A 17,000-nucleotide genomic window follows, 5' to 3' on the forward strand; every position below is an offset into this window, starting at 1 on the left:
GTTTGAAATAAACAGAATGAAATCAGACCCATAGAATACCTACACTCATATGTCAACACACTACACAGACATACCGTTACAGGGAAAAGGAACACTCACCTTGCTGAACCTGGGGAGCTCCTCAGTGCTGTTGAGTGTGTCAGTGTGTGTTGGCTTCTCTCTGTCCACCAGGTTGAGTCTTGCTGCTACCTCTGCAGAGAGATCCAGCTCTGGCTGCTTCTGCTGGCGGGAGAGAGACTTTATAACAACCTTATGATGCTTCATAGCAGCCTTATGACTCTTCCTAGCACCCTTACTACAGTTCATAAGTGTGTGTCCTACCGTTGCATTGCTGGCAGGTTGTGTGTCCACAGCTGCGCTGAGAGGCTTACTGAGATACAACTCTCCTCTCATGTCTCTGGTTTGTTTGGCTGAGGATGCATCTCTCCACCTATACACACTGGGGTTGGCTGCAGGTAGGAGAATACATTAGCCTAGGACAACAGCTTCCAATAAATGAGAAGGGGGGTGAGAGAGGCTGTGATAGTCTACCTCTGAGGGGTCCTGTCTTTGGGGTCACAGACTCATAGGTTCTTCCCAAAATGGCCATTCTATGTCCATCCTGTGTAAATGTTTCCCTGTGAGGAAGCGAAGAAAACAGAGGTTTGTAAAAGCTAGCTAACGGAACCACTGGAATGAAAACTATAATCTCACACTCTCCATCACCACTCACCCCTGGGGTTTGGTGCGTGTGAAGGGCAGCGGTTGGCTCTTGCTGTATTTATCAGACACCATCTCCAGTAGCCGTCTGTAGTGCTCCTTATCACTCTCCTTCAGAGCCTGGAAACAGAACAGCTGACTACTACTGACATACCTGGCGTGGCATTTAATAAAAACCAGGATCAATCACAGGGTTGATTTTCATTTCAAACTCATTTTTTAACTAACCTCCTCCACTGCCAAGCACTGTCTGTGGGAGCGGTTAGGGGTGGGCAGGTCTGAGCTGGGGGGTCCTGTCCCAACCCTCACCCCCTGGGTAGGCCGACTGGGAAGGAGCTGGAGGGAGCATCTTTGGGGCTTGTCTCCATCTCTCCCTTTGTCTGGGTTCCCTGGACCCAGCACTAAGCCACTGAAAACAAGACAGAGAACACAACGCTTACAGGAGGAACATCCCACATATGTAGAACCTTTGTATTAATTAAAGCCCCAGAACTGAAAGTATGCAGTAGACAGAAGAAGAGGCCTACATGTGTTTCCTAAGAGGGGTAGAGGCTCCCTGGAGGGGGGTAGAGGCTCCCTGGAGGAGGCCCAGCCCCCCCCTCTCTCTCTGTCCTCCTACCGTTGGTTTCTCTGGAGACACGGAAAGAGGGATAAACAAGTTGAAGKAACCACTTGACCTGTCCCCTCTGCTGTTACACATATTATATACCATGATGTTGTAATGTACAACACAGCTGTCCTCCTTCCTTATCGATCAAACAATCAAAGCCCTCGTTACTCACCCATTTTCCAATCAGAGCTGCTCATCCATGAGGTGTGGAGTTCATCTATTCCCATCAGGCCCACAGGGCCCTACATAATAGGAGTGATTTAGGACATAGTCAGATGTGAATATTGTGCAGTATGTGTCTTTCAGTCAGAGCAGTGGTTTATGAGTGTGTTGCGTACGGTACTAGAATGTATCACTTGTACACATTCATACCTGGCTTGCTGTGTACCTTCTGTGTTCCTCGCTGGCAGGAGACAGTGGGTTCCTCAGTCTCAGCAGCCCAGCCACCCCTGCTACAGTCTTCTTCACAAAACTAATTATGTCTATGACAATATGAGAGAGTACAATACACATGTAGTCAGTTCAAAGCTGACTAGCTAGCTACCGTTAGTTACAACGACAATTAATTATAAAAACAGTGGCTAAACGTTATTGGTAGTAAGTTACCATACCTTTTCTCCTTCTCTTGATCGCCACTGGTTCACTCTGGCTAATATTTTCTGAAACATGAACGCTGTAACAGAATGTAAACACGTTTAGTCAACAACAATGGACATTAACTACCTAACTGTAACTAGCCAGGTAGTAAAGTTACATTTGTTAGCTACAGTTCGTTACATATGACATTTATTCATTTTTACAGTACCTTGCTATTTGGTACGTTAGGAAATAACGTTAGTTAGCTAATGTCTGGTAAGTGGCGCGAGGAAAAAGTTAGCTCGCCTTGTTATTTTTGACYCAAGCAGCTAACACCAACTGGAATGAATGACAATTGTTGCTAATAATTAGCTAGSTAGTTAACTAGGTTACGGGTGACAAGTTAGCTGTTAACTAGTTGACTGGCTAGCGTTTGCCAGCTAGTTTACTAACGCGTTACATAAACAGCTACACAGAGCACATTTGCACCAAAGACAGTAAATGTGCCAGCACCAAATAGTGTGCTAGCGCCAAGACAGTCACCGACCTCTGGTAGTTCCTTTTGGTTGGCCTGGCGTTGCTWTCCTGCCGTTGTGAGGCTATTTCCCCGCCAACGTTCAAACCAGGCCAACCGGAATGTTTTTGCCCGGTTATAGGCTCGAAGAGCGACGATAGTCCGTCAACTACCCATTCGTACATCACAGACAGATACGAGAGAACGGAAACTTCCTCGTACGGTCGGGCCAGGACTACCCACTGTTTAAGATACAAGCTCAGTGGGCACGAATGCTCTACCTACGCCAAATCACCATTCCCTTTCTTCTATCTAGCACAGCTAGCCTAGCATTTAGCTTCGTGTTGAAATGAGTGACGTGAATGTACACAAACGTGAAGACCGTAAACCGTAGGGGGAACACGTCAAAGACTTCCTCGTACGGTCTACTTGGATATGCTAATCTTATTCCGCGTTCCCGTACTAGTTGCCACTAGAAAACTCGGAAATGTATGACTTGCTAACTGGTTGACATCGGCACTTGTAAAAAATACAACCAGTTAGCGAACATTTCGGAGTATCCTAGTTCCGACTAGTATTTGAACGRGGCATTAGACCGGATACTGTGGCATGTAAAAACATTTTAGCCCGTTTTCACGGCCTGCTAGGGCTCAGTTTTGCATATCATGGYTGTTGTGTGATTATGTTTTCGTTGGATTGTCAAACAAATCACTTAAAAAAGTAGGCTACCTGCGCAGTTCGAGCCACTATAATAATTTATTTTGCTAATACTCTGTTCTGGACCGTAAAGCCCACTGGCTAGTTTCACCCCTAATTGACACAAATGTATGTTTTTAATTTCCGACATTTGGTAGGCCATATTATAATTTCCAACATTTGGTGTGGCCATTTGTTTGTCAATTATAGTTATACATGCAGCGTCTCTTCTGTCATAACTTGTTGCCCGAGAAGACTAAATACAGTAGTGATCGCCAGACTGTTTTACATCGATAGGATGAATGCATTAATCTAGTTAACACCGTTAAAGTACTATTGTAACCAAGCGCTGCTTCCCCGACTAAAGGTACCCGGAGACCCACAAATACCGGTGTGTTTGATTTTGGTGACACAGCGACTCCTCAGGCAGAGTCAACCCTGTGGAACCTGCAGACAAGTCAGACATGGATATACTTATATATATATTTACTGTTAATTTGTATTGTTTATTTCACTTTTGTGTATTATCTACCTCACTTGCTTTGGCAATGTTAACACATGTTTCCCATGCCAATAAAGCCCCTTGAATTGAATTGAATTGAATATAGATTCTACTCAAGGGCAATAGTACCTAAAGCACTCGAAGCAGTGTCGGAAGTGACACTGGGTACTCAAGGTAAATTCTCCCCAGGAATGTTTGAGACAGGCCCGAACAACAAATGGATTAACACCGTTTATAATATGGTTCCTCATCTCGGATTCAAGTTCTGGATAGAATGAACTGATACAGATGATGCTAACTTTGYATATAAATTAGTCTATACGTTGTATGTACAATTTAAGAAGCCTATTTGTTAGACCTCAACTAATTAACTATTGTTGCATAGATCGGCTTGCATGTCGTGTGGCGCTTTGTATGCCGCCGCCGGGGATCGAAATATGGTTGCTCGGCCCCTGTTGGGCCTCGGGCGCGCATCCGAATTTCTCAACCCGGCCTGGCATGCGCGCTAATTGCATCTCCGGTCGTTTCAAGAGGACAGAGCACTATTTTCGACTTGTAGCCGAAGTGGACTGGTTTCGTTTAGGAACACGGGGAGAATGCAATAACTAAAAAAAATGGGGAATGGTTGGTCCTGTGCAAAGTCTCCAAATGGCATCAGTTTGACCGGGTTTAAGGAAATTAAAAGCTGATGAAACACGTTTCTGAGAAGACTTCAGTTCGTTTTGGAAGCATATTTGATGTGGTTGAAACACTGTCTGCTAGCATAACAGTGTCGAAGATAACACATTTGCATTTTCTCAAGATATGGTGAAAGAAAGAAATCATACACTGAACAAAAATATAAACGCAACATGCAACAATTTCAAAGATTTGACCGAGTTACAGCTCATATAAGGAAATCAGTCAATTGAAATACATTCATTAGGCCCTAATCTATGGATTTCACATGTCTGGGAATACAGATATTCATCTGTTGGTCACAGATACCTTAAAAAACAGTAGGGGAGTGGATCAGAAAACCAGTCAGTATCAGGTGTGACCACCATTTGCCTCATGCAACTCTTCTTCACATAGAGTTGATCAGGCTGTTGATTATGGCATGTGGAATGTTGTCCCACTCCTCTTCAATGGCATTGCAAGTTGCTGGATATTGGCGGGAACTAGAACACYCTGTTGTACATGTCGATCCAGAGCATTCAAAACATGCTCAATGGGTGACATGTCTAGTGAGTATGCAGGCCATGGAAGAACTAGGACATTTTCCAGGAATTGTGTACAGATCCTTGCGGAATGGGCCTGTGCATTATCATGCTGAAACATTGGGATTGCTGCAGATAAATGGCACGACAATGGGCCATTCAAATTGACAACATAAAATGCAATTGTGTTCATTGTCTGTAGCTTATGTCTGCCCATACCATAACCCCACCACCACCATGGGGCACTCTGTTCACAATGTTGACATCTGCAAACTGCTCACCCACACAACACCATACACTGTCTGCCATCTGCCCGGTACAGTTGAAACCGGGATTCATGTGTGAATAGCACACTTCTCCAGCGTGCCAGTGGCCTTTGAAGGTAAGTATTTACCCACTGAAATCGGGTACAACGCTGAACTGCAGTCAGTTCAAGACCCTGGTGAGGAGTACGAGCACACAGATGAGCTTCCCTTAGACAGTCTCTAACAGTTTGTGCAGAAATTGTTTGGTTGTGCAAACCCAGTTTCATCAGCTGTCCGGGTGGCTGATCTCAGACGATCCCGCAGGTGAAGAAGCCTGATGTGGAGGACCTGGTCTGGCGTGGTTACACGTGGTCTGCGGTTGTGAGGTCGGTTGGACGCACTCCCAAATTCTCTAAAACAAAGTTGGAGGCTTATGTTAGAGAAATTAATATTCAGTTCTCTGGCAACAGCACTGGTGGACATTCCTTCAGTCAGCATGTCAACTGCACGCTCCATCAAAACTTGAGACATCTGTGGCATTTTGTGACAAAACTGCTAATTTTAGAGTGGCCTTTAATTGTCCTAAGCACAAGGTGCACTAGTGTAATGATCATGCTGTTTAATCAGCTTCTTGATATGCCACCCCTGTCAAGTGGATGGATTATGTTGGCAAAGGAGAAATGCTCACTAACAGGGATGTACACAAATTTGTGCACAGAATTCAGGAAAAATACACTGTGTATGGAACATTTCTGGGATCTTTTATTTCAGCTCATGAAACATGGGACCTACACTTTACATGTGGCGTTTATATTTTAGTTCAGTATAGTTCTCCTCTCCTGTTCCCGAGGCAAATGTAACATTTGTTCTATCATTTTACTGCAAGACATGCATCATTCTGCAGTTCGTATATTACGGTACGTGAGAGGTTATATGCAGTCAGTGTCCAGATTTCAGTTACTATTCTATTTAACCCATATGAATTTAAATTAGGAAGATTCTGCTTATTCATGTATACATGGCTACTCGTGAGCGGGATATCAAAGGTGCATGTAAACAGTTTATACGAATAAGACCTTAAGCAGGATATGAGCTACTATCGGGAAAACTGCTCATGTAATCGTGGTCATTAGTCGAGTGTGGAACTGGTGGTCAGCTGGTACCTCCTACCTTGAATCCCCCGAATGATTACATAATTTAATGGGCATCTCAGTGATTTAAAGCCCCAGATGAACCAGCTGAAATTGTTGCTGATATAACACATTCTAATATAGTATAGTAATTGTTTAATTTATAATTACCAGAGTACCAGTACATAGCATATCAGTGATTTGACCCCTATGTGAACTGTCATGATCTGCAGTGTAACTGAAGACATAACTACCAAAGACTGTGGTTTCCCCCTTCTGTAAAATTGTTGTCAAATGACACTGGACTGGAATGACCGGTCTAACAGAACTAGCCTACTTAGTAGTTACTATTTTCCTTGCCGGCCACATTTTGAGATGGTAAATACATGTGCGTCCAAAGCTCCCCAGAACTAATCACCAGTGTTAATGAATGATTAACAACGTAAAATGTAGGGGTGTTTGTACCACCATCAGTTTTTGATTAACCCATAATCTAACAATACTGTAAGTATTGATGCAAGTCTGTGCATGTCTGACCCTGCCTATGTTTGGCCCTGCCTTAAAAAGATACACACCCAATGCGCAAGGCAGGTAATCACACAATTTAAATATTTATTTTGTAGAAATGGTGATCGATAAAAAAACTAATCCTTGACAAAACATGTCCACCAGCTTTGATCTATAGCTTGGAATTCCAGTGTGAAACTTTACACATTTATCCACGTGAAACTTTAACAAATATTAATAACCAAGGACATATATAAAGAATCAGATACAAACTTGTATAAAACTAAGGTAGAAAAATAGCGATCTAATACTTTCAAAAACACATGCATTCGGGTGAGAAGACCTCTTAGGGAGTTATTCGGAGGTCGACAGAAATATCTGTAGGAAAAAAAAAACGTAAAAAAATAATTTTATGTCTTAAATTCTAACTTTCTAAATCAGATATTAGACAAATACATTCCATTGTATATTTGAACACAAAGATGGATCATAAGGATGTTGGATTGAAAGGAGGCATTCATACACTGCTTCATTCCTTCCTTCAGCGGTCAGACTTCTTGTGGTAGGAGAGGAGAGATGGAGAGTCTGGAGGAGAGAGAAAATGTGTCAGAACCAGATAAGGGCAACACACAATCTCTCTCACACACAAACATATGAACACCCAGGTGTCTGTGGAAAAACACCCCCAGTACAGAAGAAAACTATTCAATGGACCATTGTCCATTTTAGAATGGCTATGTAGTGACTACCCACATGTGCCTGCTTACACCAGATTGTGCCCTACCCTGAGAGGTACATCCTGGTACTTGTAGTTTGTACTTGTAGTTTGTTCAGTGCGGTGAGGGTGATGTGGGGAGATAGTAACGAAGCAGTCTATTCTGGTACTTGTAGTTAGGTCCTCACCTGGGCCGTACCGGTAGATGGGGGACAGACAGCTGAGGTACAGCCATGTCCTGTTCTTTTGCAGCCACCGCTGCCGATAGCCAATCATATCAGGGGAACTTGGAGGTGGGGCTAAGTAAGCCCTGCTAACTGGGTCAGGAGATGGGATTGGAGGTTGTGAGATTGATTGATCAGTTTGTCAGAGAGGAAGTATGTCCATGGTAACAATGCCGTCCCCTAACCCAGGGGATTGTGGGTAGTGGACTTGCCGTGGTACGATGCCTTCATCAAGCTAAAGCCCCTCTTTCTCTCGGTCACCTCTGATCTTCCCCATCTCATTCAGTGAGTGTGTGCTCAACCAGTAAGTGCAACCAGTGTGTGTTTGTACCTGGARGTGCAGCCCCCAGGCATTGCTGTACGTTCTCCAGGTGGTGGATGTAGTCTGTCAGAGACCACTCAGCATCCTGGGACAGAACACTGGACGAAGCAGGCTCAGTTGACAGGACCGGGTTGGAATACACTCTAGGGGGGATAAGAGTGGACAGAATAAGAGAGGGGAGAGAATAAGACGGGGGAGAGAAAGAGGGGGGAGAAGAGAAGAGGAAGAGAGAAAAGGAAATAAATTAAATCTCAAGGTATGTCGTTAGAGATGTCCCCTCACATTAATGGATGTTTTCTATGTAAGGAGCAGTACCGGTTGTGGAGCCTGAAGGGTGATTTCATTGGTGAGACCACACCCGTATGGGTGGGGCTGCTGTCTCTAGTAGGTGGAGAGGAGTTGTGATTGGCCAGTGGCTGCAGCTGCCTCAAAACCTCAGTCCTGGAAGCTGAGAGAAATAGAAAGGTTACACACTGAACTGTCAATGTACCTTGCCTGTGTGACGTTGGTAATCCTATCTTCATAGCTCTGGATGTCTCTCACACGCACCTGTACTGTGTCCGTTGACAGTGACAGTAGTTGTAACTCCTCTCCTGACGACTCTCTGCCACTTCCTGGTCAGGAACTTCAGTCTGGAGAAGGACGGGGAAGGGTTAACATGCATAACACAATGACCCATAGCTCTATATAACACCCACACACGACCAACCCAACCCACCGTGAGATGGCGATGACAGCTCGCACTGCAGCTCTGAAGCGCGAGAGGGGAGAGTGTGTGTGGGCGTGGGGGGGCGAGGGGTGCGCCCCCATCCGGGCGATAAGACAGAGAGTTGCCTGTTCACAGTCCTGAAAGCCCCCCAGCAGCAGCAGGAGGTAGCGCTTCTGGTAGACCAGAGACTTCCTAAAGCTCTCAGCCCGTAGATAGCGCTGATACAGTCGCTGGAACTAGAGGGACAGACACACAAACACAGGGTTAAAGGGACGTCAAGACAAGGGACTTCACACCAGACGATCCATTAGGGACTTTCAGCCCAGAGGTCGAGTGTGTGTGCGTGAATGAGTTTGTTAGTTTGAACYTGTGGCTCACCTTGCTGTTGCTGAGGTCAGTGCTGGGCCGGTTCTCAGTCTCTGCCTGTCGTAGTTGTCGTTCCAGACAGGACAGGGTGTGTTTCAGGTTAACCCTCTCCTGACTCAGCTCCTTCACGCAGGCCGACAGGTCAGAGTTCTCCCTCGACAACCTCTCCCCCAGTGCCGAGGAAGAAGAGGAAGACTGCAGGGAGAGAGAAATTGGTTATCATGGTCCTTATCAAACTCATCTGTTGTAGTCGCAAATCCTCCCAAACACCATAAATACATTTAAAACACTGCCGTCTAGCTCGTCTCCCAGTGCTTCATGTTGCTATGCATGGGCCTAGCTGTGATCAACCATTTCTGGTACCTGGTGGTTGTATAGGGCTGTGCTGGTCTGGTCTGGCCCAGTCGAGSTGTTATTCTTGGGTTGGAGTGGGCTGGAGTTGTACTGGTGTCGGTTGGACAGTCTCTCTGTGGCCATCTCTCTCTCCTCCCTCTCTAGCTCAGCCAGAGTCTGCTGGAGATCTCTCATCCTCTGCTGGTCCTGCTGCCGCAATAACTCCAATTCACACTGCAGAGAGAGGGAAGAGAAAACAGGAAAGTAAACAAGAAAAAAATGGCATATAAGTGGCTGAGACACTGTTGTATTACAAGTCAGACAGGCAATGCTAAAATGTTGTGTGTAAATCTCACCAGTTTGTTGCTGGTCCTCTCGTGTCGCCTCTCTCTCTCCGTCTGCTCCTGTCTCTCCTTCCTCCTCTCCCTCTCCCTCTGTTCCTCCCGCTCCCTCTCCTTGTCATTGACCGATCGAAGCCTCTCCCTCAGCACTTTGAGCTCCGCCCCTAAGCGACCAGAACGCTCTCTCTCCGTCTCCAATGCTCGACTAGCCTCCTGCTTCTGCTCCTTGAGTGTCTCCATAGTAACTCGGAGGCGGGCTGCAGCATCCTGATCTCTCTGTGCCTCCTCTCTCCTCTTCCTCTCTTCCTCCTCTACTCTCCTCCGGTTCTGCAGAAGTTCCGCCCTCAGCCCGTCTGTCACTGTGGCTAGCTCCTCCCCCTGCCTCCTCTCCTGCTCCAGCTGAGAGCGGAGCTCAGAGATGAACTTCCTGTCTCGGGACACGTCCGCTTCTTGTCTGCGTGTGATGTCATCGAGACACCGGGCAGAGCGCTCGCGTTCCTCCTCCAGTTTCTTCATGTGGGCGTCGGCTAGGCGGGACTGAGCCTCTTTCAGGAAGTGTTCCAGCCGACTCTTTTCCTGTGACTGGAAAGTGTTGAGTTGCCGGGCGGAACGGGCGCACTCCTCCTCCAGCTCCTTATGGGCATCGGCTAGACGTGTGTCAAGCTGTGATTGGAGGAGGTGGCCGCGGGAGAGTTCTATCTGGAGTTCCTGTCGGAGGTTACTAGAGGTCGTCCTCTCCTGGTCCAGCTGACCCCTCAGGGTCACGACCTCTGATCTCTGCTGCTCCTCTTCCTTCTCCCGGAGGTGTGTGTGAGTTCTCTCCTGGTCCAGCTCCTGCTGTAGCTCCTGGACTCTGGTCTCCTCCCTCCTTACAGCCTCCTCACAGTCCTCTATACACAGCCTGGGAGAGGACACACACATCAGTATTTATTTATGTGTGTGTGTGTGCGCATACAATAATATATGTGTGTGTGTGTGTGTGTGTATACCGGAGATTGCGGATCTCGCTTTGTAGTTCCTGCTGGGTGCTGTGGGAGGAGTTAAGTCGTTCTCTGTTCTCCTCTAGTTCCGCCCTCAGCCTGGATAACACCTCCCCTTTAGATGACTCCACCTCCTGAGAGTGCTGCAGCTGCAGAGCGTGTCTGTCTGCAGAGAGCAGACGCTCCCCCACAACACGCTGCTGCTCCTCCTGGAGAGATGAGGGAGAGCGAGGGAGGGGAGAGATTTTTTTTTWAACCCTTTCAATTAAGCTAAGCAGTTTTTTTTCTTTTTTTACAGTATACAGGACTTCCTTAGTGGAGACCGCTCCAAACACGCTCACGCAAACACACACACTTGTCTCTGTAGCAGTGTTTCCAGCTGACGGAGGAGGTGGGTGGAGTCRATCTCAGGGTGGGAGGAGAGAAAAGCCTGCAGCTCAGAGCGAAGCCCTGCCCTCTCACAGTCAAACACACCCCTCACTGCAGCCTGCAGCCCTCTGCTCCAACCAGCATCCACCGAGTTCTCCTGTTAAAACACACACAGGAGGGTCAGTACACACACCCATGCAGAAGTTAAGCACACATCTCACACACACACACACACTCACCGGTATCTGTGCCATCCTACAGAGCAGTTCTCTCAGAGCGATGACAGTTTCCTGTAACGCCCTTTTCTCCTGCTCCCAACCCATTGGAGGAGCTTTAGAGTCTAACTGACAGATCGTCTGGTCCAATGAGAGGTGGTTAGAGTAGGAAGGGGCTTTACTTTGGGAGAGGGCGAGAACCCTGCAGCTCTCCTGGTACACTCTCTTCAACAGACCCTGGAAACACACACATAGTTTAGTATAGGGTTCATTTGTAACATTTAAGGTGTGTGTGTTTTTGTGTTCATACTTGTAGTTCAGGAGACAACAGTTCGTCGCTGTAGTTCATACTCCCGGCGGCACTGTCTGTGCGTGTGTTGTCGGTGTGTGTGTTGGTTGCGGGGTTCATGCCTCGACAACGCAGGTACTCCAAGAACTGAGCATCCAGTCTCTCTGTCTGCTCCAACTCTACCTTGAGTCTAACACCGAGCTCTGAACTGACATCTTCACGACAGACAGACAGACCGAGAGAGAGAGAGAGGAAGAGAAGGGAGAGGTTAGACACACGAACAGACAGACAAGACCAACAAAATGACAGAAACAGACTTACTGCTGCCATATCCATCACTGGCCCACTCCGTRGCGGACAGAGAAGAGGCGGAGCCAAGAGATGAGGGAGGGGCCGTCAGGTCCAGGGCTTCCAGCTCATGCACCTGACAGGTGAGAGAGATTTAATGTGTGTGTGTGGTGTGTGTGTGTGGACACTTTCCCAACACTTTTRCCACCCACCTTGTCAGCGTCCATTGAGTCCAACATGGAGAGATTGTCCGAGGCAGAGATGGACCCAGGGGAGTGGGTGCTGTGTGTGCCCAGCTCTGGGCTGATCGTCCCTGGGCAGGGCTGGTCTTGCCTTACTCTGGGGGAGGCTTTAGCCTGGAGCTCCAGGCCTGTGCTGTTTAAAGCACTGAGGTCAGACAGTCTAGAACCGTGGACAACAGAGGGGTGGAACCTGTCCTCTCTGGTTCTCTCCTCAGAACAGTCCAGTCGACGGAGAACCTCGGGAGAACTCAGGGACCCGTTGCAAGACACACCGTCCTGGAATCCTCTGGGCGTGATGTCTGGAGGAGGAAGATGATCACAGTCATCCAACAGCTCTGCACTCAGAGAAACACCATTGTCTGTGTAGCAGCTTGAATGTGTACTCACCCTTCAATGAGTGTGTCTGTCTGTTGTGCGGGTTGCTGGTCTGTCTGAGCTGCAGCAGTTCTCCTTGCTGATAGGCCAGCTCCTCTTCCTGCACGGCCAGGTCTTCCTGTAGGCCCCGGAGCTCCACCTTCAGATGCTGGTTATTCGTTTCCAGGTCAGCCAGTGCCCGGTCTTTGGTCTGATTGACAGGTGAATGAAATAATCAGAGAATACAGTGTTATTTACAGTCCTTTAAAAAAAACGTTCAGTTTAAATGCACACGCACGCCTGTCCGTACCTGTCCCTCCTCCAGTAGTTTCTCAGCTCTCTCCGTGCTGGAGCAAAGACCCTCCTTCACAGCTGCTAACTCAGCCCCCAGGGCTTGATGCTCCGCCCCTAGTCTCTGTAGCTCCTCCTCCCTCTGTCTCAGGGCAGCGTCAGCCTTCGCCAGAGTCTCCTCAGCACACGTCTGTAAGAGAACAGCCTTCATCATCATCATCATCAGAATGATCAATATCAGCAGCACCATCAAATATGTAATCCGTCTTCTTTGCACAAAATCTTTCTTGCAATCTGTTATCCAGGGCTTTGATTCATTCAAGAACCGCATTAAAAAACTTGAAAAGACAACACAGGAAACATGTGCAAAACTCACAACACAAATCCCTTACCCTTCCTACCCACAATGTGCAGAAAATGCAGTGTATAACACTGAGCGTGTAACCCTACTCAACACCATAATTATTTTCCCCAAACACAAATCTATAGCAAACTGTTCACCAAGAGTGTTAAAAATAGTGCTTGGAAACTCCATTCCAGAACACATGACAAGAAAACTATACTCCATGTTCAGAAAGAAAGTAAATAAATGCCAGTGTGCAAGAACTTCACAACACGGAACTGTTTCCTGACCACTCCTGACTTCCTCTTTCTGATGAGGTCACTTCCTCTGTGAGTAACAATCTTCTGTTGGGTGCCAACACATCAACATCTCGTAGTTTCGCTCTCTTTCTTACGCCCGCTCTTAGTCTCTCCACCTCTATAAATATACCATTTAGCAGATGCTTTTTCTCCAAAGACTCATTCTCTCGTTCACTCTGTCCCTCTTTAACCATAGCCAGCTGTGGTAGAGGGAGCTGAGACCGCAAAATACCTAAATAGTGAAAGTTACTTAGTGTTGCAAGTTAGGCTTAGAGAGGCTAAATGGAATGGATTACTCAAGTTTGAATGAAAACATCAAAGGCAGGCTTTCAAAGCAGACAACTTATCCTTTCTGCGTCAACCTACCAACTAAATCTACAAATAACTAATACTACTGAAGTTATCACCGCTCCGACATGGCTAGAAAAAAATGTGTTTAAATTGATGCCACATGTTGAGTCAATCTGATTGGCTCGACGCTGCCGCCACTTACCAYCACTTCCTTCTGAGCCTCCTCCTGGTTGGCTCGCCTCTCCTCTAGCTGACGGCTGACTTCCTGGAGGCAGGCCCTCTGAGAMGTCACTTCCTGCTGGAGGCGTTCTATTTCCTCTTGGAGTCGGCACTCCCTCTTCCGCAGGGCCTCGCGTTCTGACGAAAGTTCTGCCTTCGCCGTCTCGACAGCCACCACGGTCTGTAGCAGGGCTTCAGTCTCTTTCTCCCGCTCTTCAACCCTTGATTTTAGCTCCAGGACCAGGGAGTCTAGCCGAGTTTTCTCCCCTCGCAGGGAGTTAGTCTCCTGGGCAAGAGCCTGCCAGCGACCACTCTCCTCCATAGCTGCATCCCTCTCCTCCTCCAGCCCTTCTTTCCTGGCTCTCACCTCTTCAAGCTCAGCCTCTTTTAGATTGAATTCTCTCTTTACCTCATCCCCTCTCTCCCTCTCTTCCCTGAGCCTCCTCCCCATCTCCTCCCCCTGTCCTCTGTACTCTTCCTCCTGAGAGAGCAGCAGTCTCTCCATCGCCTCCTTCTCTCCCACCGTCACCTCCAGCTGCCCCTGCAGGGCCTCCACACGAGAACGGAGAGAACGAGAATGAGAAGAGGAGTGGAGGCGACGCATCTCCTGCTTAAGACTGTCGCCCTCTCCTCCTCTCGGTCCTCCTCTCTCTGGTTGGGGGTAGTTGGCAGGTTCCGGGCTGGGAGCAGGCGAAGGGTTAACACTGTCGCCCTCTTGTGATAGGTCGCTAACCTCGTGGTAGGCGGGGCAAAGGGTGTTAAGCTCCGCCTGTAGCGTGCTGATGACCTCATGAAGCCGCTCCTCCTCTTCCTGCTTGTCCTGACGCACCCTGATGATGTCACAGCGGAGGTGCTCCACCTGGGAGCGGAGGTCTTCCAGTTCTGTCTGGAAGGCCTGTAGAGAGACCAGGAGAATGGCTGACAGTTCCATTGTGTGTGTAGTGTGTCCTACATTGAGGTCACAGTAGTTTGAATTCTGAGAGATTATGTCATTATATAATGGGGCTGGAATATGTAGGTGTGTGTATGTGTATGGGTGGGTGGGTGTGTGTGTACCGTGATGTCCCCGGCTGTCTCCAGCTCCAGTTCTAGCTTGTGTATCTCCTGGGTCAGGTGGTCTATCTCGTCATTCTTCTCCTCTAACAGAGCAGATGGGAGACTCTCCTCTTTCTCCTCTCCTATCTCTCTCTCCTCCAGGCGAAAGGTAAGGGCTGAAACTGTCTCCTAAACAGAGAAAGACACAGGGGGGAGATTTAGAACACAGTAGGACAATCATTGTTGGCGTTAGAGAGGACTAACAAGTACTAGCATGACTGAAAAATGTAGCAGACCCACTTTGAGAGAAGCGACTTGGTCGTGAAGCTGGGTGATGGTATCCGTGTTCTGATTGGTCAGGAGCTCCAGCTGGAGTGTGAGGTGGTTTAACTCCGCCTCTTTTATGGTCAGGTCTCTCTGAGTCTCCTCCATTTGACCAACCAAAACACACACCTAGAACACACACAAGTTAACAAATTAATTCAACCAAGCAAACTAATCTTCTCTGGCCAAAGATCTCTATACACCAGCCAGCAGGTAGCAGTTAAGCTCTGTTAGGCCTTTCACTAAAGCAGGTGTTGAGGTTGGAAACACACACCTGTTGCTCCTTGTCCTGCAGGTCTTGCTGTGCCGTGTCCAACGTGTCTCGGAGAAGCTGGATGGGGTCGGGGGTGCCAGCGTTGTTGTCACGGTAACGGTGACGGGTCTCGTCCAGTTTAGACTGCAGCGCTGAAATCTGGAGACGATTTGACAACTGCTGCTGCTGCAATGACTCCTTATCCTGGAGGGAGAGAGAGTCATTTAGTGTGTGTGTGTGTGTGTGTGTGTGTGTGAGAGTGAGTGCGTTACCTGTGTGAGCTCCTCTTCTCTCTGCCGAGCTCTGTGCAGCTCCTGCTCCAGTTGACTGACAGCTCTGCTGCTCTCGGAGCTGCTCAGCAACGCCTGTTCCAGCTCCCTAATTCGCCCAGCCAGCTTGTCAATCTCCTCATTGCGCTCAGCAACCTCGAGCTGGACCTGTTGATTGGCTGCCAGCAGGGAGGTGTGGTCTTCTGTCTTGTCCCTGATGAGGGCTTGAAGGCTCTCCACCTGAGAAAGAAACACAGGAGAGTAATGTTGGTTCTGAGGGCTCCAGTTGCCGGGTTACTATGGGGTTTCCCATGTTAAGCTATACGACGGGTTTACTAAAGCCATTCCGGGGTCTGCAGCCACTACAACTACTGAAGCCATGAGACAGAGCAGCAACACACAGCACAGAGGGATGGAAGGGAAAGGAGGATGATAGAGCGAGATGGAGAAAAGGGGGATGGAGAGATGAAAAGGAGAGAGACGCGGCGGCGCTCTAACGGCAGATGTATCTTCAATGATTATGTATCAGTTATTCACGCAGGTGTTATCACAACACACACACACACACACACACACGGTGGGGGCATGCAGAAGAGTCGAGGTGTAGCTATAGGAGTCACTGGTGAGTTTCCACACCTGCAGAACCAAGTCCTCAATCTAGAGCATTCCATGAAATAAAACACAAAACACAAACAGTCAGCAACAGGTCCATTCAATATCTATAATGACTCAACATCAGATATTGTCTTGACTAAACAAAGACTTTACACATGCCAATACACTAAGGTAAGAATGCGTGTGTGTGTATCTTACCCGRTGGCCCTTGCTGGTCCCAGCAGAGTGTCTGGCTGGCTGTCTGAGCTGAGCCTCCAGATTTCTGATCTCCTGTTGGAAATCATCCCTCTCATGCTCCCGCTCCACTGCCTGCTCCTGGAGACACACAGAAATAAACTTGAGTGTGTGTGTGTGTGTTTTACACATCCATACATTTTCCCACAGCGTGACACTTACGTCTATAAACTGCCTGTCGTGTTTGAGCTGTTTCTCGAGGGCCTGGACGCGCTGCTGGAGGTCCTCTGATTGAGCCCTGTGCTGCTGCTCCGCCGTGAGGCCCTGGTTCTCCTGTTCCTCTAGCTCGGTCTCCAGAGCCCTGAGGCGCAGCGACAGTGAGCTGCGGTCTTTCTCCGCCTGCCGCTGCACACACAGCCTCTCCTGGCCCAGACGATCTGCCTCAACCAGGAGGCCTTCACA

General features: G+C 48.0%; 2 protein-coding genes across 4 annotated transcripts in view; both read right to left on the reverse strand.

Moving 5' to 3' along the window:
- Positions 1-2,734, reverse strand: part of LOC111970853 (sentrin-specific protease 2) — a 5,617-nt gene extending 2,883 nt beyond the window's left edge. For 2 of the 3 annotated variants that reach the window (XM_023997571.2, XM_023997569.2), the window contains exons 1-10: positions 2,433-2,734; positions 1,921-1,982; positions 1,682-1,791; positions 1,482-1,551; positions 1,227-1,329; positions 928-1,108; positions 713-819; positions 532-617; positions 322-449; positions 100-222 (exon numbers count right to left, since the gene is read on the reverse strand). In XM_023997571.2, coding sequence (XP_023853339.1) covers positions 100-222; positions 322-449; positions 532-617; positions 713-819; positions 928-1,108; positions 1,227-1,329; positions 1,482-1,551; positions 1,682-1,791; positions 1,921-1,982; positions 2,433-2,584 — 1,122 coding nt within the window. In that variant the 5' untranslated portion in view covers positions 2,585-2,734. The remainder of the gene's footprint in view (positions 1-99; positions 223-321; positions 450-531; positions 618-712; positions 820-927; positions 1,109-1,226; positions 1,330-1,481; positions 1,552-1,681; positions 1,792-1,920; positions 1,983-2,432) is intronic. The other variant, XM_023997570.2, reaches the window with a different exon arrangement.
- A 4,025-nt stretch (positions 2,735-6,759) lies between these two features.
- LOC111971052 (pericentrin) overlaps positions 6,760-17,000 on the reverse strand; it is a 34,564-nt gene continuing 24,323 nt past the window's right edge. The window contains 24 exon segments of the mRNA XM_070445898.1: positions 6,760-7,263; positions 7,949-8,082; positions 8,255-8,387; positions 8,489-8,571; positions 8,658-8,884; positions 9,027-9,209; positions 9,378-9,581; positions 9,704-10,589; positions 10,678-10,877; positions 11,024-11,194; positions 11,277-11,489; positions 11,563-11,756; positions 11,863-11,965; positions 12,042-12,370; positions 12,459-12,636; positions 12,736-12,906; positions 13,852-14,763; positions 14,925-15,092; positions 15,204-15,356; positions 15,502-15,684; positions 15,753-15,989; positions 16,386-16,406; positions 16,563-16,679; positions 16,761-16,993. Coding sequence (XP_070301999.1) covers positions 7,220-7,263; positions 7,949-8,082; positions 8,255-8,387; positions 8,489-8,571; positions 8,658-8,884; positions 9,027-9,209; positions 9,378-9,581; positions 9,704-10,589; positions 10,678-10,877; positions 11,024-11,194; positions 11,277-11,489; positions 11,563-11,756; positions 11,863-11,965; positions 12,042-12,370; positions 12,459-12,636; positions 12,736-12,906; positions 13,852-14,763; positions 14,925-15,092; positions 15,204-15,356; positions 15,502-15,684; positions 15,753-15,989; positions 16,386-16,406; positions 16,563-16,679; positions 16,761-16,993 — 5,477 coding nt within the window. The 3' untranslated portion in view covers positions 6,760-7,219.

The sequence above is a fragment of the Salvelinus sp. IW2-2015 genome, linkage group LG12 (assembly GCF_002910315.2).
Source record: "Salvelinus sp. IW2-2015 linkage group LG12, ASM291031v2, whole genome shotgun sequence".
In the NCBI taxonomy this organism is placed as follows: Eukaryota; Metazoa; Chordata; class Actinopteri; order Salmoniformes; family Salmonidae; genus Salvelinus; species Salvelinus sp. IW2-2015.